Here is a 24,012-nt window from a genome sequence, read left to right on the forward strand (position 1 = left end):
GCTTAGGGCCGTTGTCCTGTTGTAAGATGAAACTTTGCCCCAGAGTGCTCTGGAACAGGTTTTCATCAAGGATGTCTCTGTACATTGCTGGATTCATCTTTCCCTCAATCCTGATGAGTCTCCCAGTTCCAGCTGCTGAAAAACATCCCCACAGCATGATGCTGCCACCACCATGCTTCACTGTAGCGATGGTATTGGCCAGGTGGTGAGCTTTCCTCCAGACGTGACGCTTGCCATTCAGGCCAAAGAGATCAATCTTGGTTTCATCAGACAAGAGAATTGTTTCTCATGGTCTGAGAGTCCTTCAGGTGCCTTTTGGCAAACTCCAGGCGGGCTGTCATGTGCCTTTTACTGAGGAGTGGCTTCCATCTGACCACTCTACAATACAGGCTTGATTGGTGGAGTGCTGCAGAGATGGTTGTTCTTCTGGAAGTTTCTCCTCTGTCCACAGAGAAATGCTGGAGCTCTGTCAGAGTGACCATTGGGTTCTTAGTCACCTCCCTGACTAAGCCCCTTCTCACCAGATCGCTCAGTTAGGCTGGGCGGCCAGCTCAGAAGAGTCCTGGTGGTTCCAGACTTCTTCATTTATGGATGATGGAGGCCACTGTGCTCATTTGAAAATTTTTCTGTACCCTTTCCCAGATCTGTGCCTTGATACAATCCTGTCTCGGAGGTCTGCAGACAGTTACTTGGACTTCATGGCTTGGTTTGTGTTCTAACATGCACTGTTAACTGTGGGAACTTATATAGACAGGTGTGTGCCTTTCCAAATCATGTCCAATCAACTGAATTTACCACAGGTGGATCAAGTTTTAGAAACATCTCAAGGATGATCAGTGGAAACAGGATGCACCTGAGCTCAATTTTGAGTGTCATGGCAAAGGCTGTGAATACTTATGTACATGTGATTTTTGTAATTTTTTTATTCATTTGCATAGGTTTCAAACAAACTTCTTTTAAGTTGTCATTATGGGATATTGTTTGTAGAATTTTGAGGAAAATAATGAATATAATCCATTTTGGAATAAGGCTGTAACATAACAAAATGTGAAAAAGTGAAGCGCTGTGAATAGTTTCCAGATGCACTGTATATTGCTTAATTTGTATACATTGCATGAACACATTTTTGCACAAAGCCTATGTGCAAGTGACATCACTGACAAAAAAAAATAAGGGATATTACCCAATGGATAGGGATTGTAATGCTGTTGCAGCATTAGCTCACCAGCAGGCTATACTGAGAAGCAGTCAACTGATGTCAAATCAAAACCATAGGAAAAGGACATTAAAACCCCATACACTCACTGAGCACTTTATTAAGAACACCAGTACACCTACATATTCATGCAGTTATCTAATCAGCCAGTCGTGAGGCAGCAATGTAATGCATAAAATCAAACAAATATGGGTCAGCAGCTTCAGTTAATGTTCACATCCACCATCAGAATCGGGAAAAACGTGATCTCTGATTTTGACCGTGATATGATTGATGGTGCCAGATGAGCTGGTGTTAGTATTTCTGTAACTGCTGATCTTATGGGATTTTCACACACAACAGTCTCTAGAGTTTACTTCAGAATGGTGACAAAAACAAAAAACATCCAGTGAGTGGCAGTTCTGCAGAAGGAAATGCCTTGTTGATATGAGAGGTCAATGGAGAATGGCCTGGATACGAGCTGACAAATGCTACTGTAGTGAGTAGAATAGAACCTCAGAGTGCACAACATGTCGAACCTTGAAACGATTGGGCTACAGCAGCAGAACACCTGTTCTGGCACTTTATTAGGACCATGGTGTTCCTAATAAAGTGCTCAGTGAGTGTATTTTTCCCTTTATGACATTTTTAACCTTTTAAATTGCTGTGGAAATTCATATTCAATAAAATGTTCAGGGACTTGAGATCTGACCATGAACAGCTGACAAGTTTGCTTAAAACTTTGTTAAATTACATAAAAAATAAATATAAGGGACTTATTGACACTTCTCCCAATCATGGAAGTCATGTTGATTGCATAATTGCTCACACATAGTAATCCATAGTGTTTCTAGGGAAAGATACATAAAATAAGTGGCAAAACATATTCAAACCACAAGAAATCAGTCCAGTAGTAACAAACAAACATCACATGACCAAAAAGTCTGACCTAAAATTGTTGATTTCTGTTAATGCATTACAAAACATTTGTTTTTATTTACAATGTTGGAAAAAACCTAATCCAAAGTTAAGAGAAAATTCTCAATAATTTATGTAATACATTACAAGTGATATTTGCAGTCTTTTAATACAGGGATAAAACAATACAAAGAACATGACAGAATATATACACACAAATATTCTTTAAAAGTCCTCACTCGAAAAAGAAACAGAGAAACCATTTGCATACTTGACCTACATTTCCTCAAAAGTGGATATCTAATACTGCTTAGGGTTCAAATTCAGCAAAATAATTTACTGTAGTTTGTATATAATTAAACGCATCTAATTTAATTTTCAGCAAAGTGAATCAGAGTATGAAAATAAATATTACAAAATGTCAAAAAAGAATGTTTAAAACTAATGCCATTTTGTGTGATGTTCTGACCACTGAAGAATTTGGCCCTGTGCAGTAACTTAATTCATCACAACCTGACAGAAACAAATCAGTCATATTAGGTGCATGCAAACACAGATATTTTCAGCGCTACATTTATCTCTAGCTATACTATGTAAGGAAACAAATCATTTGAGGTATAGTGGCATGTATTGGTGTGTTAGTTGGTTTAACTCCAAACATCTTGTGAGTATCGTCCCTTGGTCATCAGCTTCTTGAAATAGTCCACAGCCTGAGTGTGTGTCAGGCCGCCTACCTCCTGGGCAATCTCATGGAAGGCAGTCTGGACATCCCGAGCCATGTTACGTGCATCACTGCAAGGAAACATTTTGTAATTACATAGTCCAACCAAATACACTGTTGGAAAAACATCATGATCTTTAAAGATACAGTGTATAGGGGTCCTGGGTAGCTCAGCGCAATGAGCCACGTTATAAGATGCGCGGATTGGCGGTCTCAGAAGCGGAGGCAACTGAGACTTGACCTCCGCCACCTGGATTTAGGTGAGTAACCACGCCACCATGAGGACCTACTAAGTAGTGGAAATTGGGCATTCCAAATTTGGAGAAAAGGGGATAATAAAAAAGATACAGTGTATAATATTGATAAATGGCCCCATTTATCTTTTATTTTAATCAGCTTTATGATTGCAGACATATACACAGTCACTATATAAATATATGGAAGAATTGTAATGATTGGAAGCTGTTATTCCTCTAAAACCCAGCCTGTTACAATTAGTACAGATTGTGTTTATAAGAGTATTATCTATGTTTTTTATGCAAACTGTAGTAGATTCAACATAATAGTTCTTACCCGCAAACATAAATGTGGGCATTATTTGAGTGTATAATTTTCCACAAGTGCTCCTTGTTCTTCTTCAGAAGATGTTGCACATATACCTTTGAAAACAGTGCAGAGACCACAAAATTACTTAGGCTTTTATGTACTTAAATTATAAAAATGTATTTTATATTCTGAAAAACTACTCATCAAATAACTTTTATAATGACATTAAATTAGGATGCATGCACCTACAAAGTTTAGCCTAAAGTTAAAGGCATTTCCTGAGGAAACAACATATGATGTAATACATAAAATGAGTCACACACCTTCTGCTCCTGATCTCTTGAAAAGGCAACATTAAGCTGTGTCAGCACACCTGCCCTCTCAAAATCCTCTAGTTCCAGCTGGTACAGGAAGTCCTCATTTTTGTGGCGACAACCAAAGTAAAGTATTGTCTCACCAACTTCTTTTCCTGCAACAGAGAGCAAAAATTGGATGGACCATAAGTTTAGGAACAATCTGTATCAGTATGTGAAATATGTTTTTCAATGCCCTCCCACTTTATCAGGCATCTTGGTTACATAAGCATTTTTCCTTTTAATTTTTCCATAGAGATTTCATAAAATCCTTCATAAAAGAATTGAATCAGCATATAAACTTTGATTTGAAGCAGAGATGTATTTGAAAATTGGACAAAAATGTACAAGACTAAGAACTTACTGTCTTTCATGAGGAAATCCCATGAAGCACTGCAAATGACGTAAACGCATGAAAAATTATAGAGAAAAAAATTGGTGGTCACGTTTTGGTGGTCTTTTGTCTTCTGGATCATGGGTAGAGTAGTTCTTTACCAGAAATTTCTTTCTTTTTTTTTTTTTTAAAAGACATTGAAATAATATGGACTGATGTCTTCAACAGAAATAACAGACTTGGTCAGTTTAAAGGTTTATATGTTATCGTTAAAAATCAATCCGATTTTTAATCCTGGAAACGGACTGTTGCGTTCTATTGGGTTTCATGCAGATAATTTATAATTCATGTATATGTGCTCTGTAAATTAAAGTGAAAAGCCGCACCTTGTTCTTTCTGCAATGCTCTCTCCTGAATGAAGCCCATGAAGGGAGCAATGCCAGTTCCGGGTCCGATCATGACCACAGGATTACTGGCTTTGAAGGGAAGACGGAATTGGGATCTTCTAACATACATGGGAACGGTGGGCTTATGGCCATTGTCAGTAATAACTTTGTTCTTGAGCCAGTTGGTAGCCACACCTTTGAAGACTCTTTCTGTTTTGGTAGTGTACTCGACCACCACAGCACAGATGTGTACAGAGGTTGGATGGACCTGAAATGAGGAGGTGCAGCGTTTGGGTCAACCTAATGAAGTTGCCGATTCTAGGACTTGAGAAATATGGCACAGAAAACGGATCTCACCTTGGCGGAGGAGGCAATGGAATAGTATCGAGCCTGAAGTCGAGGCAGAAGTTCACACATGTGGTCTATACGAGGGTACAAGGATGGTAGATCTTCTAGAATAGCCAGGATGTTCCTCTCGGAATCCACAACCCAGTTCTGGTATAAAGCCTAAAAGGAACAAACATGTGAATAAAACTGCTTTTCTGGAAACTTGATATAATCCCCAGCATTGAATGTTAGTTAATTTGAACCTTACCTTTGCTTCTGGTGAGGCAGAGGCCACCTTGCGCATGATTTCCTGTTCTTTGGGATCAGTGGCGTACTGCGCCAGCTCATACAGTACATTTGTGCGAGGCGGGTTGTTGATATCGAGGTAATGGGTCAGTGCCATGCGGTACGTGGTTGGACACGGGAATGGGTGCTTTTTATTGGACTCCTCTGCAAATAGAAATATAATTTGCAATATTTCATAGGCAATTGTGTCTTCAGCATTTCATTAAGTATTTAGTTTTATCCATTTTATATTATATAGTTTCAAATAAAATCACTTTAAATGACTAGGTACAAAACAACCGTATTCCATAGATGCCATCCCATATGTTGTATGCAATTCAAATTAAACATCAATGTTTAATCCTGAAATCCCCCAATGTTAAAATTCCAAATATATATATATACCATCCAGGTTTTTGAGAGAGATGACAGTATCAAGATCTACTCCAAGTCTTTCTCCTATTCTGTTGACCACTGCCGCATCATTTGTGGGGTAAACTGCAACATGATCTCCAGCATCATATCTGTGTTGAGCAGGACAGATTTGGCAATACTTTGAAATGTGGACATTTTAAAAAATACTGTATAATCAGTGTTGGGAAGTAACTACAGTAACTAAAATTAGCAATGCCATTAACTTAACATGATAGTTTATCCAAAAATTACAATTCTCGAATCATTTACACACCCTTATTCCATCCCAGATGTGTGTGACTTTCTTCTGCAGAACACGGAAGATGTTTAGAAGAATATCTCAGCTCTGTAGGTCCATAAAATGCAAGTGAAGGGTGACCAAAACTCAAGTGGTTTAATCTATATCTTCAGAAGCAACATGATAGGTGTGAGTGAGAATTTTGTATATTTTTTACTATTAACCTGTCAAAAAGCCCTACTATGGGTGCTTCTCATTTCCAACATTGTGCATCCTTGTTTGCACGCACCTTCGCCTTGAGCCCGTGACACCGATCAAAGTCTGGCATCATAAAGGATGTATCAGTTCTCTAAATAAACAGAAAGGAGGCAAGGACAGAGGAAGCTAAACGAGGACGCTTGAGCGAGGAAACAGGAGTGTCCTATGCGGAAGACTTTTTTGGTCTAAGCACCTGATGCACATATTAATTCTCCTCCCCCTTCACATCTAACACAATAGTTTTAATTCATGCATCATCTTAGCAGTTTAAAGAAACCAAAATTGACATACTTCAACAGTACATCTTGAATTATTTGGATTTATTATGAATATATTAATAAATACAAATTCAATAACATAACAGCAAGTGCTCCGAGGAACTGCAGCCGCACAAAACACGCTTTGAAGTGACGCATGAGTGATTAGAAAATTTAATTTTACAAATCTGTCTTGCTTTGATTTCTCCATCCTCGTTTCCTTTCCTTAGATCATTTCCTAATTTCCTAAGAGGGTGGAGCTAGGGAGTGAGGAAAGGTAGCAAGGATGCACAATTTTAGAAATGAGAAGCACCCTATGAATGTCACCAGATTTCTTCTGTATTTCTCCTATTCGCATTCTTTGTGCATATCGCCACCTACTGGGCTGTTATGCAACTATATTTTTATTTATTCTTTTCCTTTATCCCTCCCTTTTTTTCTTTCTCCTCCCAGTAGGTAGCAATATGCACGAAGAATCCGAACTGGCAAAAAACAGAAGAACTCTGTTTTTCGTAAACTTGCATAGGAGGGCTGGTCAAATTGGAGATTTAAAATAAAAAAGGGCTTAAATATTGATCTGTTTCTCAAGCACACCAATTCTGAAGATGTTGACTTAACTACTGGAGTCATATGGCTTACTTTTATGCTGCCTTTGTGCTTTTTGAGCTTCAAAAGTTCTGGCCACCATTCGATTGCATTGTATGGACCAACAGAGCTGAGATAATTTCTTAAAATCTTTCTAAAAGTGTTTTATTTTTTTTTTATTTTTTTTTAAATAAAACCACTGTTTAAAACAAACTAAATTATATTTAGCATTGGGAACTCTGTAAATATAAGCAACTCAATTAGTTTGGATGGTTTATATAAATGAACTAGTTTACATAAATGATCACTAATTCATTTGAGCCCTTGCAGAAACTTAAAGGGACTTTTTCTTTTTTTGTGTGTGAAATATTTAGTAAAATGTTGCTGTTTATTACTATATTTTGATTAAGTTATATAAAATAGGGTGTTTTCAAGTTTTATTAATTTGAATTTAGTATACATTTCTATGTCCAATTTAATGTTGTCACCATAATATTTTAATGTTTAAATAAATAATTAAATATCATCATCTGATTGTTATACATTTAAAATATTTTCTTCTTTAAATATCTTCAGTGTAGATACTTTTTGTTAGTAACTTATGGTTTAGATAATAACTTTAAAAAAAAAAAAAGAGTAGCTTGACTCTAGTTGAACTACTTTTAAATTTATGAGTAGCCTGTATCTTGGAAAGCAACAATTTGAATGTATCTTCCAGAGCATATTGCCTACTGGAATAGCATAGTGCTATGCACAGCACATTATGTATTATGTCAATAAAATGTCTTTCAGATGTCTATGAGAAGTCTGGTAGTTTGCCATTTTGAACAGACAACAATATTTTACATTCATTCTGCAATATATGGAAGAATGGTGTATTCTCAGTTTATGCCTAAGAACTCCCCTTAATCGTGGCAAATCAGAGTAAAGAATGGCCTCTTGTGGCTAACTGTTGAAATGCACCATAAATGAAACTGATTGTTTCAGCATTTCTGTTTTCATAAGAAGACAGATGTTAAACTGTACCTGATTTTAGAGTTAGAAATATCCAATTCTAAGTGCATTAGATGGCGGCTTCCTCCTTTGTTCAGTTTACGATTAACAGTCACAGGTGCGAGGAAAGGATTCTTTGAATCAAAAGGCCTGCACAAAACAAAACAAACAACACCCATAAAGCCAAACACTTTAAAGATTGTAGCGAAGAAAAATAAGTATTATACTCTGGCTTTAATCACAAAGACAAATTATACAATAGCAATTTTATTTTTATACAGACTACTAGACAACAGAACCCAGTAAAGAAAAATTACACTCAGATCAAAGGCAGACATTTGATCTTTTGAAATGTCTGACAGATCTGTCACCCGATTGCTGAGTTGAAAGCGATGAACTCACGGTTTCTGAGTCTGGAAGCTTTTGAGCCGCCCCATCTCTCCTGTGTACACTTGATTCATATTGATGTCATTATGGACCACCAGTTCAAACTGCCGAATACTGAAAGCACAAAGGGAGATTGGAAATCTCATTCCAGCCTGCATTTCAGCATTCAAAACACACATGATGTTTAATAAGATACAAAAACCTTTTTAAAGCATGACAGAGGACTGGTTGTTATGGAAGCACATGATAAATGGATTTAGTCCCTCAATTATGGAGATGAGACACTGGATGTGTTGTGAGGCCTTAAAATATTCTTCAAACGAACATCATGTTTGAACTAGACAAAAAACTACAGCTGGTCTGCGATGCTAAATTCTAGCAATAATTATTTCTGCAAAAAATTCAAGACTGTATTGCAGACGTTTTTAAATCAACAGCAGCATTGTGTTGGTGAATATTAATTAAATTACAAGACAATTATATTGAGAATAAAATGAAAAATAAAAATAATACCTGCTGTCTTCTCCTGTGGCCTCCACACCAAAGAACTCACAAACTGCAGGCCAGAACTGTTCCTTCCAAGAGATAAAATCCTCCTCCAAGCTGCACATGATTTAGGATTAAATCATCAGGGCAGGCAATCAAACCTAATATAGCTGTACAAAAGTACCTAACTGAAAAGATTATGCACGTTCAGGGTTGGGGAGTAATGGAATACATGTAACAGGTTTACGTATTTAAAATACAAAATATAAGTAACTGTATTCCACTACAGTTACAATTTAAATAAGTGTAATTAGAATACAGTTACATTCAAAATTTATTTTGATTACTGAAGAGATAACTTTGCATTATATTTTCATTTGTTTCATTTAATGATGCGATCCAAAGTGCATTTGAACAGCGGTGAAACACTTTCTTATGATGTGTTACATTCATACGAGCAGACAGAGAAGTAAGTTTGAAGTAAGTTTGGAGCAGAAGAAATATAAATAAACCTTGTGTAAATTGTCAGCTTTACGCTAAGCTTAAATGCTTTTTCAAGCCATTTTACATGCACACGCTACCAGCTACAAGCATATATTTTTATCAAGAAAATTCATGTTAGATCATAATTTCTTTTTTTCGAGTAAGACCATTGATTTTAGGGCAAAAATCATATTCTTGATTATATTTTTGATGTACAAATATCTAACTGCATAAGATATTTAGGTTTTTCAGAGAATGTATTTTTAACATGTGTATTTTTTCTTATTGTACTGGAAGAGTTTTTATAGACAAAATAAGAGAAAAAGTAATCCAAAATATTTAGAATACGTTACTGAATTTGAGTAATCTAACGGAATATTTAACGGAATTACATTTTACAGCATGTATTCTGTAATCCGTATAGGAATACATTTCAAAAGTAACCCTTCCAACCCTGTGCATATATATCTTTTCAGTAACGCTTTACAATAAAGTTCCACTTGTTAAAATGAATGCATTAGTATGCATCTAATGCATAATTTACAAAACATGGTATTCAATCTAAAATTATTATTTACTCACTTGCTGTCATCGTCCCCAAGTCCCAGGTCAAAAACCCTTTTCCCACCAAGTTCAGCAAGCCTTTTGTCTATGTACTTGCCCATGGCATTAAAGTGCTCATAGGTTTTATTTCCTAAACCAAACACCTGTAAAAATAAAGTATATTATTAATCAGTCTGTGAAAGACGAAAATGAGAAACACCACTTTGTCAATACACGTGATCTTTATGTTAAGCTCAGCATTAAAATAATCGCAAAAATAGTTCTTAAAGTTCTCACATCATAAAACAAAATCACATTTTCTTTGATATTTTGGAATAAAACAGTTTAATATAAGAAAACACTAACTTTCAGAACACAACACCATTTATTGAAACTAAGCTGCAAAAACATTTTGTTCCCAACTTCCTCAACTTTAAGGACATCAGGCAAATACAAATAGATTAACATATGACTGCCCACATTTACATGTCATAGATGCCCATTAAAGTATTTAAACTAAAAGAGTATCTTTCAGAAGGATTCAATTTCCAAAGTTCCCTAATCAAGGCAAACATTTACAATTTGTGCGGCATATTAAAGCTCAAACTGTTTATGAATTTGTCACAATGTAATGAAGGCTTTGCAATATTGTCCCCCAACAGCAAACCCCCAAACATGATCAAACTGTAAATTGGCATGTTGTTTCCGAGATTTCCAGTTCCCTAGGATCAGCCACATCAGCAAATGGGAGACCCGGATTCCGATCCGGCGTTGAAACCAGAAAGTAATTGCATTCACATAATCAATGATGAGTACTATTTGGAGGTTGCATTTTTTCCTCTATCATTATATTTTTATTCCACTGATGGTAAGGTTTAGGTTAGAAGGTTGAATTTGGGGGTTTCATGTATAAAATACTCATTCTTCTTCTCGTTTTTGGTGCCCCTCTGTGGACATTTAAGCAGGAAAATGGAGTTCACATATGTGCCCATACAAATTATGAATGTTATTGGTGCAAAAATCCTTGAATAACATTTTAAGTGGACTTCAGGGAGAAAAATGAGAAAAAAAAGAAAAATAAATTTTAAACTTTAATGTTGGATTGACAAAGCCTTTTTAGTTAAAACAGAAGTTAAAAGTAAACGGACGGACAGACAGACAGACAGACAGAAGGTTGGATGGACAGATGGATGTATGGATAGATAGTCACAAACATAGTCAGATAAACGGTCAGATAGATATTGAGAGAGAGACCCTTGTGTGTGGTTTGTTTACATTTGAATGTTTGACAGTTGGAGTTTGAATAAACAAGCATTTTGTTTGCCCAATAAAATATTCCGTCATTGTAAGTGTATGGGATATTTTAGATTTTTCGTTTCCCGCTGTGAGAAAACAAAGGCTGTTTTTCAATGTGCATCTTTCTGTGTTTTTACGTTCTCGTGAACTCGTTCTACGTCATCATCCACTGCCAAAGTTTGATTCCAATCCTCAACAACGCAAGTACAGAGAATGCAGGAAATTACCCGGATATGTCCTTGAAATCAAGGATGCATCGGATGGTGGCTTGTGGGTAAGAACTCAGTATTACAGTGGCAGACGAAGGACATTTATCATTTAAGCTCGTGAAAGTCTAGCGGCTCGTGAGAGTTGTTATACTCTGTCAAATTTTTTTTTGTTTTTGGGCATCATTTTAATACAGTAATAAACATTGAGTGCTTACAGACTTTATTCTTTTAACATGCCACTAGTCCTGCAAAACCTCACTGGTGTGATATTATGCTGTCACTGCTGTGATAATGCCAGAAGTTCTTTCACTGGATTCAAATGTGCTCCTGATTGTTATATACATATAGATCAGTGGCTGTGGTGGTTAATTGTGCAATAGGAATATCGCAGCACATCTCAAAGCATAACAACACAAGTCCATTCTCTGCATTCTTAGAATTGAGAAACACCCTCTTTCTAGCAAGTCAGTCCACTGTCGGCCATCTTTGTAACACTCTACGGAGGCTATTTCCAGTAATGCCAGTGCAGCTCCTATCAACTTGAATGGGGAATGGTTGGTAAAGATTACGATCAAAGAACATATTTCAAATCAGCAATAAAATCTGCTAATATTGTAATCATAAAATGTGCTTCTTTACCTAATTTTACGCTAAAACACGTAATTTTCCTGGCTTGTATAGTTCATGAGTATGCAGGTTAGCGAGTTGATTGACAGGTGATGTCTGTATCTAAAAGGTGATTGGCTCTTCTAACTGTAAGTTGGGACTTCCTTTCTACATCTGTTGACAGTGAGTGCTCAAGCTTCTTGGTTGGGAATTCCAGTGTCTTCCATTCAATTAAATAGAAAACCACAAATCCAATCCATTAGAAAAGACATAGCACACCATTCCAGAATAGTCTGAACATTTGGCCTGTGGTGGTGTTAGCGAAAAAACTCGAACATTTTGTAGAATAACAGAATGTTGGCTTTGTCAAGACAATATTAATAATAAGATATGTGTTGGACTGAAAATGTAAAATAATTATGAATTTGTATGCAAGATGATGCACTCCTTAGAGCCTCCCCTGCTCACCTAGCCTGATCCACACTTTTGTAATTCTGTAGACATACTGCAGAGATGTTTCCAACCCCATATTTTATCACACTGGCCCACCAAAGCCACATAAAAGAATCTGAGAACTCCAAGCAGAAACCACAAGGCTTTCATCCAGAATACGGGTCCAACTCAAGCTGTGTCTGCCCCCACCCTATCTCCAGAAACAAAGAAACAGAAGATGCAAAGATCCAGTTCCAGCTAAAGCAGTCCTTCTAAGAGAGAGGTTCAGCTGGGATGGAGCTCCTGCTTTGTTTAGCAAGGCCAGATGTTTCCATTTGGTGAAGGAGAAGTGATGAGGATCTCATGGGCCCCTTAACTATGTGACAGCCCCGGGCTCACACTAGTTAAGAACTTTACCAACTGCCCAGGAATTGGATACCACTCAATAAAAATGGGCAGGAATTTTTAATGGCACTCATGGTTTGAAGTTTTATGTAATCTTTTTTGTTTAGATAACCATGGGAAAATAGATTATTGCAAAATATCCAGTGAAAAAGGAAACAAAGGTCCACATTTGCTGTTTAACACAAAATTGCGCGAAACAAAAGATTGCATTGTTGCTGCAGATAGTCTAAAGGTAGTCCCTATGCGTTTCAAAGTCAAGTCAATTTACACTAATTACTTCAAGGCATGTTCCCGGTCTTATTGTGCACAATTAAATCTGTGCATACTATTCCAAACAATTTTGTCACGTGAAACACTACCTGCTAATGCTCTGCTTAACTTTATTTTTGTTGTTTTGAATACTTACAGCAAAATTTACGCCCTCTAGATTGTCATCAGTGCCCTGCATCCAGTCATAGAACTCCTGGGCATTGTCCGTAGGGTCTCCCTCTCCATAGGTTGCCATACAGAATACAGCCAAGGAATTTGGAATCTCTTTCAATCTAGACAGCTCGGACTGGGGTTAGAAAATTTAAACGATAAGAAGCACAGTGAAAAAGTATAGATCAATTCCGATCTTGAAAGATAAATGGATTTCAATAGTGTGCATCAAACAGGCAGCCAAAGTACCATGTCATACTCCTCTGGGTCAGCTGCCATTCCTTTCATGCCATAACGATGGGCATCTTTTGCCAATCTGTTACTAAACTCCTCAGCCGTCCCTGTTTGGGATCCGTAAAACACCACAATGTTTCGGTTCTAGAGTGGGAAATTACAGAGGTATGGCAATCAAATATAAGAGCACAGTATTGTTGGGGTTCTGCCCCATTGAGCAATAATTATGTGCAAAACACAGCTTAGTCTATTTATATTTATTCAACATACCATAACTCATCTGCCATACATTCCTTTGCATCTGTATTTAAAAGATTTGTATTTGTATATGTATATACTTCGATTATCTATTCACTTTTTATTTTATTCTATTTTTTATTGTTATCCCTGTCTTGTTGCTGTATTGTTTGTGCACTGGAAAGCTTCTGTCACCATGACAAATTCATTGTATGTGTCAGCATACTTGGCAATAAAGCTCATTCTGATTCTGATTCTACATTTGTTTGCTGTTTTCCTCATTTTGTTGCTGACACTTCCACATGACTGGATTTAACTTACAAAAGAAATGTAATGTTTTAGGTGTATATAATGCAACAAACTCACAGTTTTCTTCAGTTTTTCTATAAAGCTGGTCTCACAAATGGGCTGTGATCTAAAAAAGAGAAAACAAAGGAAGGGAGAGAGAACACATATGTGAAAAGGATGAACAACATGCCAGACCCATTCTTTTGGTAATGAATAGGGGATTGGGCCATGCCCGTTCCTTGGCCTTTTCCACACAGGAGAATTTCCTGAGGTTCACACCCCTCTGAGAGTGCCACAGCATTACTGCAAGTCTGCTCTCATTCATTGTTCAGCTAATGAAAACCACAAACTTGCATCTTACTTCAACAGTGAAGAAAAGAGTGGCGCACGTACATTTCTCTTGAAAGTTAAAAGTTTGTAACATTGGTCACAGTTTCTAGCTTGTAAATTATTAATAACAATGATTCATTTTTATGTTGTAAAATAGGAGAGCAAAACGCTTGCAACGCCACAGTCACAGGTTTGATTCCCAAGAAATACAAATACCAATAAATTGTACAGTAGAGATGAAATTAACTGTTAGATGCTTAGGATAAAAGCATATGCCCCAAGGCATAAATGTAACTGAAAAATGCTAATGTTCATTGTACTTTGAATAGTACATTTAAATGTTTAAACATGACAAGGACTTTTCAAAGTTGCACTCCAAACATCTAGCAGTTTTGGGTAAATTACTTAAAAATAGTAATCCACTACAAATTATTAATAATTTCTCTACAATTGTAATCAGATTTATTTACTAATTACTTCACTGAAAAAGTAATCACATTACTAATTACTTTAATTTTAAGTTACTTTCTAAAACACTTTTTGTGACTAAAAATTAATTATATTACAGTAATACATTTGTAATTGGATTACACACAACACTGACAACTAGTATAGTTCTATAATCAAACTGTCAAATCAATTACTTAACAGGTCCATCGCTTTAAGACATCACAGTGCAGAATGACAGACTTCCACTCTCCCTCCAAATACTTTTCAATTTAGCCAAATCTTGAATTATTTAAGGCATCATGCAGCATTCCAATAGACATTACTCAGATCAGTGTTAACTCTATGCGTATGAAGTTTAAAAACTTCCTTTGTGGACATCACAAGTGCTCTTGTTTCTTTTAAAAACTAAATGCAATCAATACCTGAAAGACAACCTAATTCCACAACAGATAAATAGCACCTGGTTTCATCACAATACAAGAAACAATACAAAACGCCCCTTTTGTCCAAGACTAACCTCTCTGCTGCTGCCAGTCTGTCCTGTGGCAATGAAAACATGCATCCCATGACTAGGGGAAAAGACCCTGTTTGTTAGAGTTCGGCATAGAGAGCGTGCTCTCCTCTAAGAGGTTCGCCTCTAAGAGGCTAAGACTTCAAGAGAGTAGAAAAAAGTCCTTGGGCTTCTGTTAAAATTAATTAGGAGGTTCAGCTGAAAATACAGCTCTTCAGCACAGGGAAAGGGGTTGTGAGACAGTCAGGGGTTTGAGACAAGCTCCCAAACTCGCCCCTTCTCTCTCTCTTTCTCTCTCAGCATCTGGCCAGAGCAAAGTGATCGCAGAGCAACAGGAATATACAACATTTCCCATGGATATCTGAAGCACAATACTGAAAGTGAACTCCCACTCTATCTGCCAAACACACGTCTCTAGACACACACATTCAGTGAGGTGCAAAGACCACATTGAAAATCTGGGATATACACAACCGGTCAAGTTTTGAAACACTTACTCATTCTTTATTCTAATTTTTTTTTCTTCACATTTTAGCATAATAGTAAAGTCATCAAAACTATGGAATAACATCAATGAAACAAAATCCAACATAAATCAAAACTGTTATATTTTAGCATCTTCAAAGTAGTCACCCTTTGCCTAGAATTTGCAGACATGTACTCTTGACATTTTCTCAACCAACTTCTTGAGGTATCACCCTGGGATGCTTTTTAAACAGTATTGAAGGAGTTCCCATCTATGTTGGGCATTTATTGGCTGCTTTTCCTTATTATTTGGTCCAAGTCATCAATTTCAAAAACTGTAATTTTTTTTATAAAATGTTTGTTTTGTAATTAAATAAATTAATATGGTGGCACAATTATATTTTTGTCTACAAAACTAATATCAACCATTTAAGCATACGCCTTCAGATAAAAAGATTTTTAAGATTGTGAGAAAGAATAGCATTTTGAGATTATTTTCTTCTCACCACAATTGTACAGAGCGGTTATCTGAGTTACCATAGACTTTGTCAGTTCAAACCAGTCTGGCCATTCTCGGTTGACCTCTCTCAACAAGGAAATTCCGTCCGCAGAATTGCCGGTCACTGGATGTTTTTTTGTTTTTGGCACCATTTGGAATAAATTCTAGAAACATTTGTGTGTGAAAATCCCATAAGATCAGCAGTTACAGAAATACTCAAATCAGCCGTCTGACACCAACAATCATGCCACGGTCGAAATCACTGATCACATTTTTCCTCATTCTGATGGTTGATATGAACATTAACTGAAGCTCCTGAACTGTATCTGCATGATTTTATGCACTGCTGACACACGATTGGCTGATTAGATAAGCGCATGGATGAATGTTGGTGCCAGACGATCTGGTTTGAGTATTTCTGTAACTGCTGATCTCCTGGGATTTTCACACACAACAGTCTCTAGAATTTACTATGAATGGTGCCAAAAACAAAAAACATCCACTGAGCGGCAGTTTTGGGGATGGATATGCCTTGTTGATGAGAGAGGTCAATGGAGAATGGCCAAAATGGTTTGAACTGACAAAGTCTACAGTACCTCAGATGACCACTCTGTACAATTGTGGTGAGAAGAATATTATCTCAGAAAGCTATTCTGAGATGAGTGTTTGCGCAGTTTTGGCAACACAAGGGGGACCAACACAATATTAGGCAGGTGGTTTTAATGTTGTGGCTGATCGGTGTACATTTAAAGTACCTGCATTTAATTACATCTGTAGTTACACTGTAGTTAACCTTACCATTAATCCTAAACCTAACCCTACCCTAACCCTTAGCCTAAATCCTAATCCTAATCTAAACTCTAACCTAACCCTAACCCTACCTCAACCTCATTAGCAGCAAATGTGAACAACATGTAGTTACACAACACGTACATTGTATTGTATGTATTTTAATGTTAGTACGTATTAAAGACACATAATATAAAGTCGGACCAAAAAAAAATATTATAAAAGGAAAGTTTGCACTATTTCTAGGTTCTTTTTACTATTTACTTAATTGACCATGTCAGACAAAATTGTTTGTACAAAATGTCAGAAAATTTCCCAGTCTAATAAAAGAAAAATAGATAACAAACACACACAAAGAACTAAATCAAAAGCCAAAATACATTTCTGGATGTAATAAAATTAAATAAAAAAAATGCAATTTTGCAGAAAAGTAATTTCACAGCAGACGCAACATAATCAAAGCACTCTATTACAACAATAAAAGAAGGAAAGTGTTCAGTAGTTGTTTAAGACTTTGGCAAGACAGCTTGGACTGGCCGCAGTCCTTTAACACAAGAGTAATGTGAACCAGGCTGGAGGAAGTGTAAAGAATTGGAATCGGCTATCTTTTCCTGTTCTCTAAACACGTCTTCCTGGAATTTATAGTTTCTTTAGTTGCACATGAGTTCTTTCTGAATTATTTTTCCTCTCTTTATCTCTTGCTGGTAATCTTCTTTTAGAGAAAACATTGGGACAATGCATTAAAGGGTAGATATTTTTTGGTTAAACTTGAATTATGTCTATGAGGAAAGGCTGCACCTCCATGCCAAATTCTTCAAGGCATTCATTGTTTACAAGGGCAAAAGGGGCCACAAGTTTAACATATAACACTACAAACAATTGACTGTTGCAAGGATTATGAGGAGCATTCAGGAACAATAACATCCTTTAACTAATTTAGAACAAACAGTCGGCAACTCATCTGGACATTTCCATGTTTATTACACTAGGCACCTCCATATGGGGATCAAAATGAGTCCAAATTGAAAATCTGGGATTCAATATCTAATAAACATGGAAATAAAAAGAAATTGTTAGGATTTTGAAAGATGTATAAAGAAAGGTTATGACATTAAAATAAGAAATATTTATGATTCTGCACTATTTCTAGGTGACTTTTTAAAAAAAGCTAATTTGTGACCCTGACGTTAACTCAAAAGATGAGATTTCATTGCTTCCATTGAAGCACGCAAGATGCTTTCTGGAACATTCTTAACTTTTCACTCAAGTTTCTATGCTTATAATGCAATTTATATATATATATTTTTTTATTATTATTAAATTAGAAAAATGCTAAATAAATGCATTTTCACAAGTGGATAGAACACTCTTCCCCACTGTACAAACTTGCAATGCAACTTGTTAAAGGAATATTCTGGGTTCAATACAAGTTAAGTTCAATCGACAGCATTTTTTGGCATAATTACCAAAAATAATAATAATTTCGACTCGTCCCCCTTTTCTTAAAAAAAAAAGAAGCAAAAATCAAAGTTACAGAGAGGCACTTAGTTCACATTCACCCAAGTGAATGGGGCTAGTTTTTGGAGGGTTTAAATGCAGAAATGTGAAGTTTGTAATTTTATAAAAGCACTTACATGAATTCTTCTGTTAAAACTCATGTATAATTTGAGCTAAAAGGTTTTTTAAATTGTAATAAAAAAAAAAAGGGTTTTAGAGTCTATGACGTTACGTCGACATGGCAACAAAGTTGTAAAATTGGATATAACTTTACACAGAAATGGTTAATATCATATTAGAATAGATAGAATCCTTTATTTTGGTCACACATTATACACAGTTTTTTGCATGTATACAGTGAAATGTATTAGTTTTCACATATCCCAGCTAAGCTGGGGTCAGAGTGCAGGGTCAGGCATGATACGGCACCCTGGAGCAGACAGGGTTGAGGGCCTTGCTCAAGGGCCTAACAGTGGCATCTTGGTGGTGCTGGGGCTTGAACCATTGAAGTCTTTTAACGTTTATTATTGAAGTCTTTTAACGGCCCCATTCACTTCCATTGTAAGTGCCTCACTGGAACCAGATTTTTGCTTATTTTATAAAGAAAAGGAGGGACAAGTCAAGTCGAAATACATTTTTGTGGTAATCAACATTATGCCACAAATGCTGTTAATTGAGCTTAACTTGATTTGAACCCAGAATATTCCTTTAACAAAGAAGTGGCTTATTCTCATGTGTAGGCATTCGCAATGACACAAAACCACTGTGTACATGAACTGTGTCTCTGTTGCTACAGACCACTGAGACACAGAATGTAACACACTCACATTCTCAGTCCCATGATGTCAACACTTTGCAATGCTGGAACCCATGACCGACTGAACCACAAAGTGCTTTAGGAACAAGCCATGGTGCAGAAATTATGCTGAGGGCCAAAGGTCTACAGAGAGTAGAACTATAAACGTGATTCCAACAAAAATATTATTTAAAATTTGATTACCTTACACAGTTTCAGCCAATGTTCAAGTAATTTTGTTCCTTTTACATCAATTTATAATGTCTATTTTTTCACTGTGGATGGGTGGAACACTGAAAGAAATCTTCTGACTTTAGTTTAACAGTTTAAAATTGGCAGAATATGGTCATGATTTCAGTCATGCAAAAAAAATTTGTGTGGGTGTATTATTTCCCCAATGAGGACTAAGTTGGTTGGGGAGTAAAATCAGGGACTTACGCTGAAGTGGTCACAGTCTTAATCTCTGGGACGGGCTCTGGTCTTCTTCGGAAGAAGAACCAGTAGATAAACAGTCCAGCAATGAGAGAGAAAAGGAAGATATCCAGGGAGGTTAGGAAAGGCTCTGGATTCTGATCCTTCTCGGAGAGCATCTTGCCTTCCATGTCCTCCATTTTCATGGATATCAGAGAGCAGATGTGTCTACAAAAACATATTTTTCCGATCACTCTGTGTAATCTGATTAAAGCAACACTGAACTCATTAACTGACTCTTAAATTACCAGTGCGTATTCAAAACATTTTTAGGATTTTAATGCCATGTGAAACTATAAATTTAAACTATTTGGCTAGCATGGATCATAATTTTAAAATGCACAATTGTGTTTCATTAAAGGGATGATTTTCTTAGAATTGACTCACCCTTCTGCCATCCCAGATGTGTATGACTTTCTTTCTTCTGCAGAACACAAAGATTTTTAGAAGAATGTCTCAGCTCTGTTGGTGCTTGCAATGCAACTGATTGGTGACCAGACCTCTGAAGCTCCAAAAATCACATGGTAACCCATAAGTCTCCAGTGGTTAAATCCATATCTCCAGAAGCAATATGATAGGTGTGGGTGAGAAACAAATCAAGATTTAAGTCTGTGAAAGTAAAAGTGAAAGTGGTGATTTATAGTAAAAAAGGACTTAAATATTGATCTGTTTCTCACCCACACTTATATCATATCACTTCAGAAGACTAGGATTTAACCACTGGAGTGTTATGGATTACTTTTATGTGGCCTTTATGAGATTTGGAGCTTCAAAGGTCTGGTCACCATTCACTTTCATTGTAAGGACCAAAAGAGCTGAGATATTCTTCTAAAAATCTTTTTTTATTATTCAGCTGAAGAAAGTCATACACATCTGGATGGCATGAATTAAAATTTTTGGCTGAACTATCCCTTTAATTGACGATTGTTCCCTCTTTTTGAGTGCTCTTTGCAATTAGCTACATAATAATAAACCAACTACAAAAAAGGCTTCCTTTATTTCCACTTAAAATAAACTTCATATTGATTAATATCACTAACAATGAAACGTATAACAAACTACCATAATAATGCTGCAAATCTAATAAAAATGTACCTTTCACCTCATAAAAACTACAAAAAGCACCAACAGTGTTTTTCTGGACATTTACCTTGGTAGTAACATTGCATTCTTTACATTGCCTTTTAGTAACATCTAAAAACCACAGTATATAAATATGGAAATCATTCAGTACGACAGTATATACCAAAGTATCATGGTATTGCAACTGAAACCATCACTACACCATGTTGTTTTACCACCATCATAGTCAGACATACACTTACATGTGACTTATAGTTTATGATTTTCCATAAGAATAATAAAAGGATTACACGTTACAACTAAATACATGAACATGTCAAAATATAATAATTCAGAAGTTATTGGGTCTTCATTGTAAAACTTTGTAAATGTATTATGTTGTTTGTCCAGTGCAGAAGAGAACCAGCTGTAAACTCTTGTGTAACCCACATGCTTAACAGATTAACCACAACAGAGGTCAAACACATGTTGTGTGTGTGTGTGTGTGTGTGTGTGTGTGTGTGTGTCAGTGGCTATTCCTTTTGCAAAAACAATATCATATTATTAAATCACGCACTACGTTTCATTGAGATGTGCAACAAAAAAACAGAACGCACACATTACAGCACATACCTCCGCTTTGTTGCTGCACGACGCAGTACACACTTACGTCACATTAAAACGCCGGGTTGCCAGTCGCACGTTGGAATATCCCTCTTGAATTTTCTATGCAATGGAACAGAAATGTACCTTATTCAGAATGCGGCATATTACATTTGTTTTACAGGAATGGAAACGAGACTGTGAGGGATTGACGTACAGTCTCTTAAATTGTTCGTCTTTCAACACATTGAAAAAACTGTTATAAAAACATGTAGAAGACAAAAAACTCATTAAAACAAGGTATGTGAAAATTAGACGTGATCTACGACCTTTTTACAGCTGTCTACAGTTCATTGTGTGGAAGAGATTGTAAATCTATCCCTCACAGCCTCCTTTTCATTCCGGTCGAAAATCAAATATGGCGCCACTTTCATGATTTTCTTGTGAAAATATTTCGATCCATTACCATGTTTCTTCATAACATCCAATTTTATTTTATTTTTTTAATTTTTATTTTTTTTATAGACACTTGTGTCACTTTCACTTGCATGAATAAAGAGTCATTGTTTTCAATAAGTATAACTGAGGACTCCTTTCTCTTCAACAGTCATGACCTTAATTATTCAGGGTCATTTGGCAAGCACAGCTGCAATGGGAGTTTCATTCAATTAAAAGGATTGTCATGGTTCATTAATTTGCTAAATAATGCAAGTTGATATTGTGAATGGCCTTTTTACAATGGTTCAAACACTGACCCTTATGTTTTATTATCAACCACATTCAATCTTCTGTATGGACTAAAGGGATCTCACAATTTCCATTTCTGTGTAACAGGGTAACATCAATCATTTCTTAAAAATCTGTCAAAGATTTACTAGCATCTGACTCCTTGCACACGTTCTTACTCCAACAAAAGTGTGGATTTTGTACCATGAAGGTGGAGTGGAGTCATGTGTTGAACAGCAGAGATAAAAAATATGAATAAATCCAGTTTCAATCTCTTCAACAAACATTGTCTTGCCCTATATTAGCTTAAATCTTGGCAAGAGGTATTTTAGCCAAAATGAAAGAGAAAACACAGAGTTATTAGCAGTTATTATTGAAAGCCATGTAATAAAATAACAAAAATACATTAAACAGGCCACGACATTAACGCTTGTAGCCTACGTAACAAGTGGATTTATAAATGGGCAAGTGAAAGAGAATTTTTAAACGACAATAACAACAAACAAAACAAAAAACATTTAAATAGCTGTCTATATTTGTGATATAGCATAGGCCTGTTTCACTTATTACAAACTGGGCATGAAATTCAGAGTGTGACTGATCAGTGCTACTGCTTCTCTCGCAGCTTTCCGCGGCTCATTGGACACGTGTCGAGTTTAGACTACAGTGAGCGTGCAGAGAGCAGCACGCTGTCACATTTTTGCTGAATTTCAACCTGTTCATTTGATATGTAAATGTTATTACGCATATATAAAAAAGAGCGACCTCTGCAAACAAGCGACGCAATTAAAATTTTGCTCGTTTATGAACAACAAAGCAGACTATAATGCTATGCGTGACACTGTAGATATATATATATATAGTTGAAGTCATTAAAACACATTTTTTAACCACTCCACAGATTTATTACAGATTATACAAACTATAGTTTTACTATCTACCTTGTGCATGACATGAGTAATGTTTCCAACAACTGTTTACAGACAGATTGTTTCTCTTTTAATTGACTATATCACAATTCCAGTGGGTCAGAAGTTTACATAGGCTACACTAAGTTAACTGTGCCTTTAAGCTGCTTGTAAAATTCCAGAAAATTATGTAAAGCCTTTAGACAGTTAGCCAATTAGCTTCTGATAGGAGGTGCACTGAATTGGAGGTGTATCTGTGGATGTATTTTAAGGCCTGCCTTCAAACTCAGTGTCTCTTTGCTTGACATCATGGGAAAATGAAAAGAAATCAGCCAAGACCTCAGAAAACAATTGTCGACCTCCATAAGTTTGGTTAAACCTTGGGAGCAATTTCCAAATTCCTGAAGGTACCACGTTAATCTGGACAAACAATAGTACACAAGTATGAACCCCATGGGACCATGCAGTCATCATACCGCTCAGAAAGGAGACGCATTCTGTCTCCTAGAGATGAACGTAGTTTGGTGCGAAAAGTGCAAATAGATCCCAGAACAACAGCAAAGGACCTTGTGAAGATGCTGGAGGAAAAAGGTAGACAAGTATCTATAGCCACAGTAAAACAAGTCCTATGTCAACATAAACTGAAAGGCTGCACAGCAAGGAAGAAGCCACTGCTGCAAAACTGCCATAAAAAAAGCCAGACTACAGTTTGCAAATGCACATGGAAACAAATATCTTACCTTTTGGAGAAATGTCCTCTGGTCTGATGAAAAAAAAAAAGTTTGTTCATAATGACCATCGTTATGTTTGGAGGGAAAAGGGTGAGGCTTGCAAGCCAAAGAACACCATCCCAACCGTGAAGCATTGGGGTGGCAGCATCATGTTGTGGGGGTGCTCTGCTGCTGGAGGGACTGGTGCACTTCACAAAATAGATGGCATCAAGAGGAAGGAAAATGATGTGGATATATTGAAGCAAAATCTCATGTCATCAGCCAGGAAGTTAAAGCTTGGTCGCAAATGCGACTTCCAAATGGACAGTGACCCCATGCAAACTTCGAAAGTTTTGACA

At 36.4% G+C, this 24,012-nt stretch overlaps 1 protein-coding gene across 3 annotated transcripts; it reads right to left on the reverse strand.

The window, feature by feature from the left end:
- Window positions 1-2,187: 2,187 nt before the first annotated feature.
- Window positions 2,188-21,393, reverse strand: LOC127636752 (NADPH--cytochrome P450 reductase-like). Of its 3 annotated transcripts, none has more exons than XM_052117457.1 (16): window positions 20,032-20,236; window positions 19,612-19,812; window positions 13,915-13,963; window positions 13,327-13,455; window positions 13,064-13,213; window positions 9,749-9,873; window positions 8,711-8,800; window positions 8,213-8,311; window positions 7,844-7,960; window positions 5,471-5,589; window positions 5,049-5,230; window positions 4,811-4,960; window positions 4,454-4,721; window positions 3,704-3,849; window positions 3,408-3,493; window positions 2,188-2,905 (listed from the first exon to the last, which is right to left on the reverse strand). In XM_052117457.1, the coding sequence occupies exons 1-16, from the start codon at window positions 20,040-20,042 to the stop codon at window positions 2,761-2,763; spliced, it is 2,067 nt and encodes a 688-aa protein (XP_051973417.1). In that variant the 5' UTR covers window positions 20,043-20,236; the 3' UTR covers window positions 2,188-2,760. The 3 variants fall into 3 exon arrangements, with proteins under 3 accessions (XP_051973417.1, XP_051973419.1, XP_051973420.1); XM_052117459.1 differs by lacking the exon at window positions 20,032-20,236 and adding an exon at window positions 21,340-21,393 and having other exon boundaries at window positions 2,189-2,905; XM_052117460.1 differs by lacking the exons at window positions 19,612-19,812; window positions 20,032-20,236 and adding an exon at window positions 15,134-15,412 and having other exon boundaries at window positions 2,191-2,905.
- Window positions 21,394-24,012: the final 2,619 nt, after the last annotated feature.

Source organism: Xyrauchen texanus, chromosome 44 (genome assembly GCF_025860055.1).
Source record: "Xyrauchen texanus isolate HMW12.3.18 chromosome 44, RBS_HiC_50CHRs, whole genome shotgun sequence".
NCBI lineage: Eukaryota > Metazoa > Chordata > Actinopteri > Cypriniformes > Catostomidae > Xyrauchen > Xyrauchen texanus.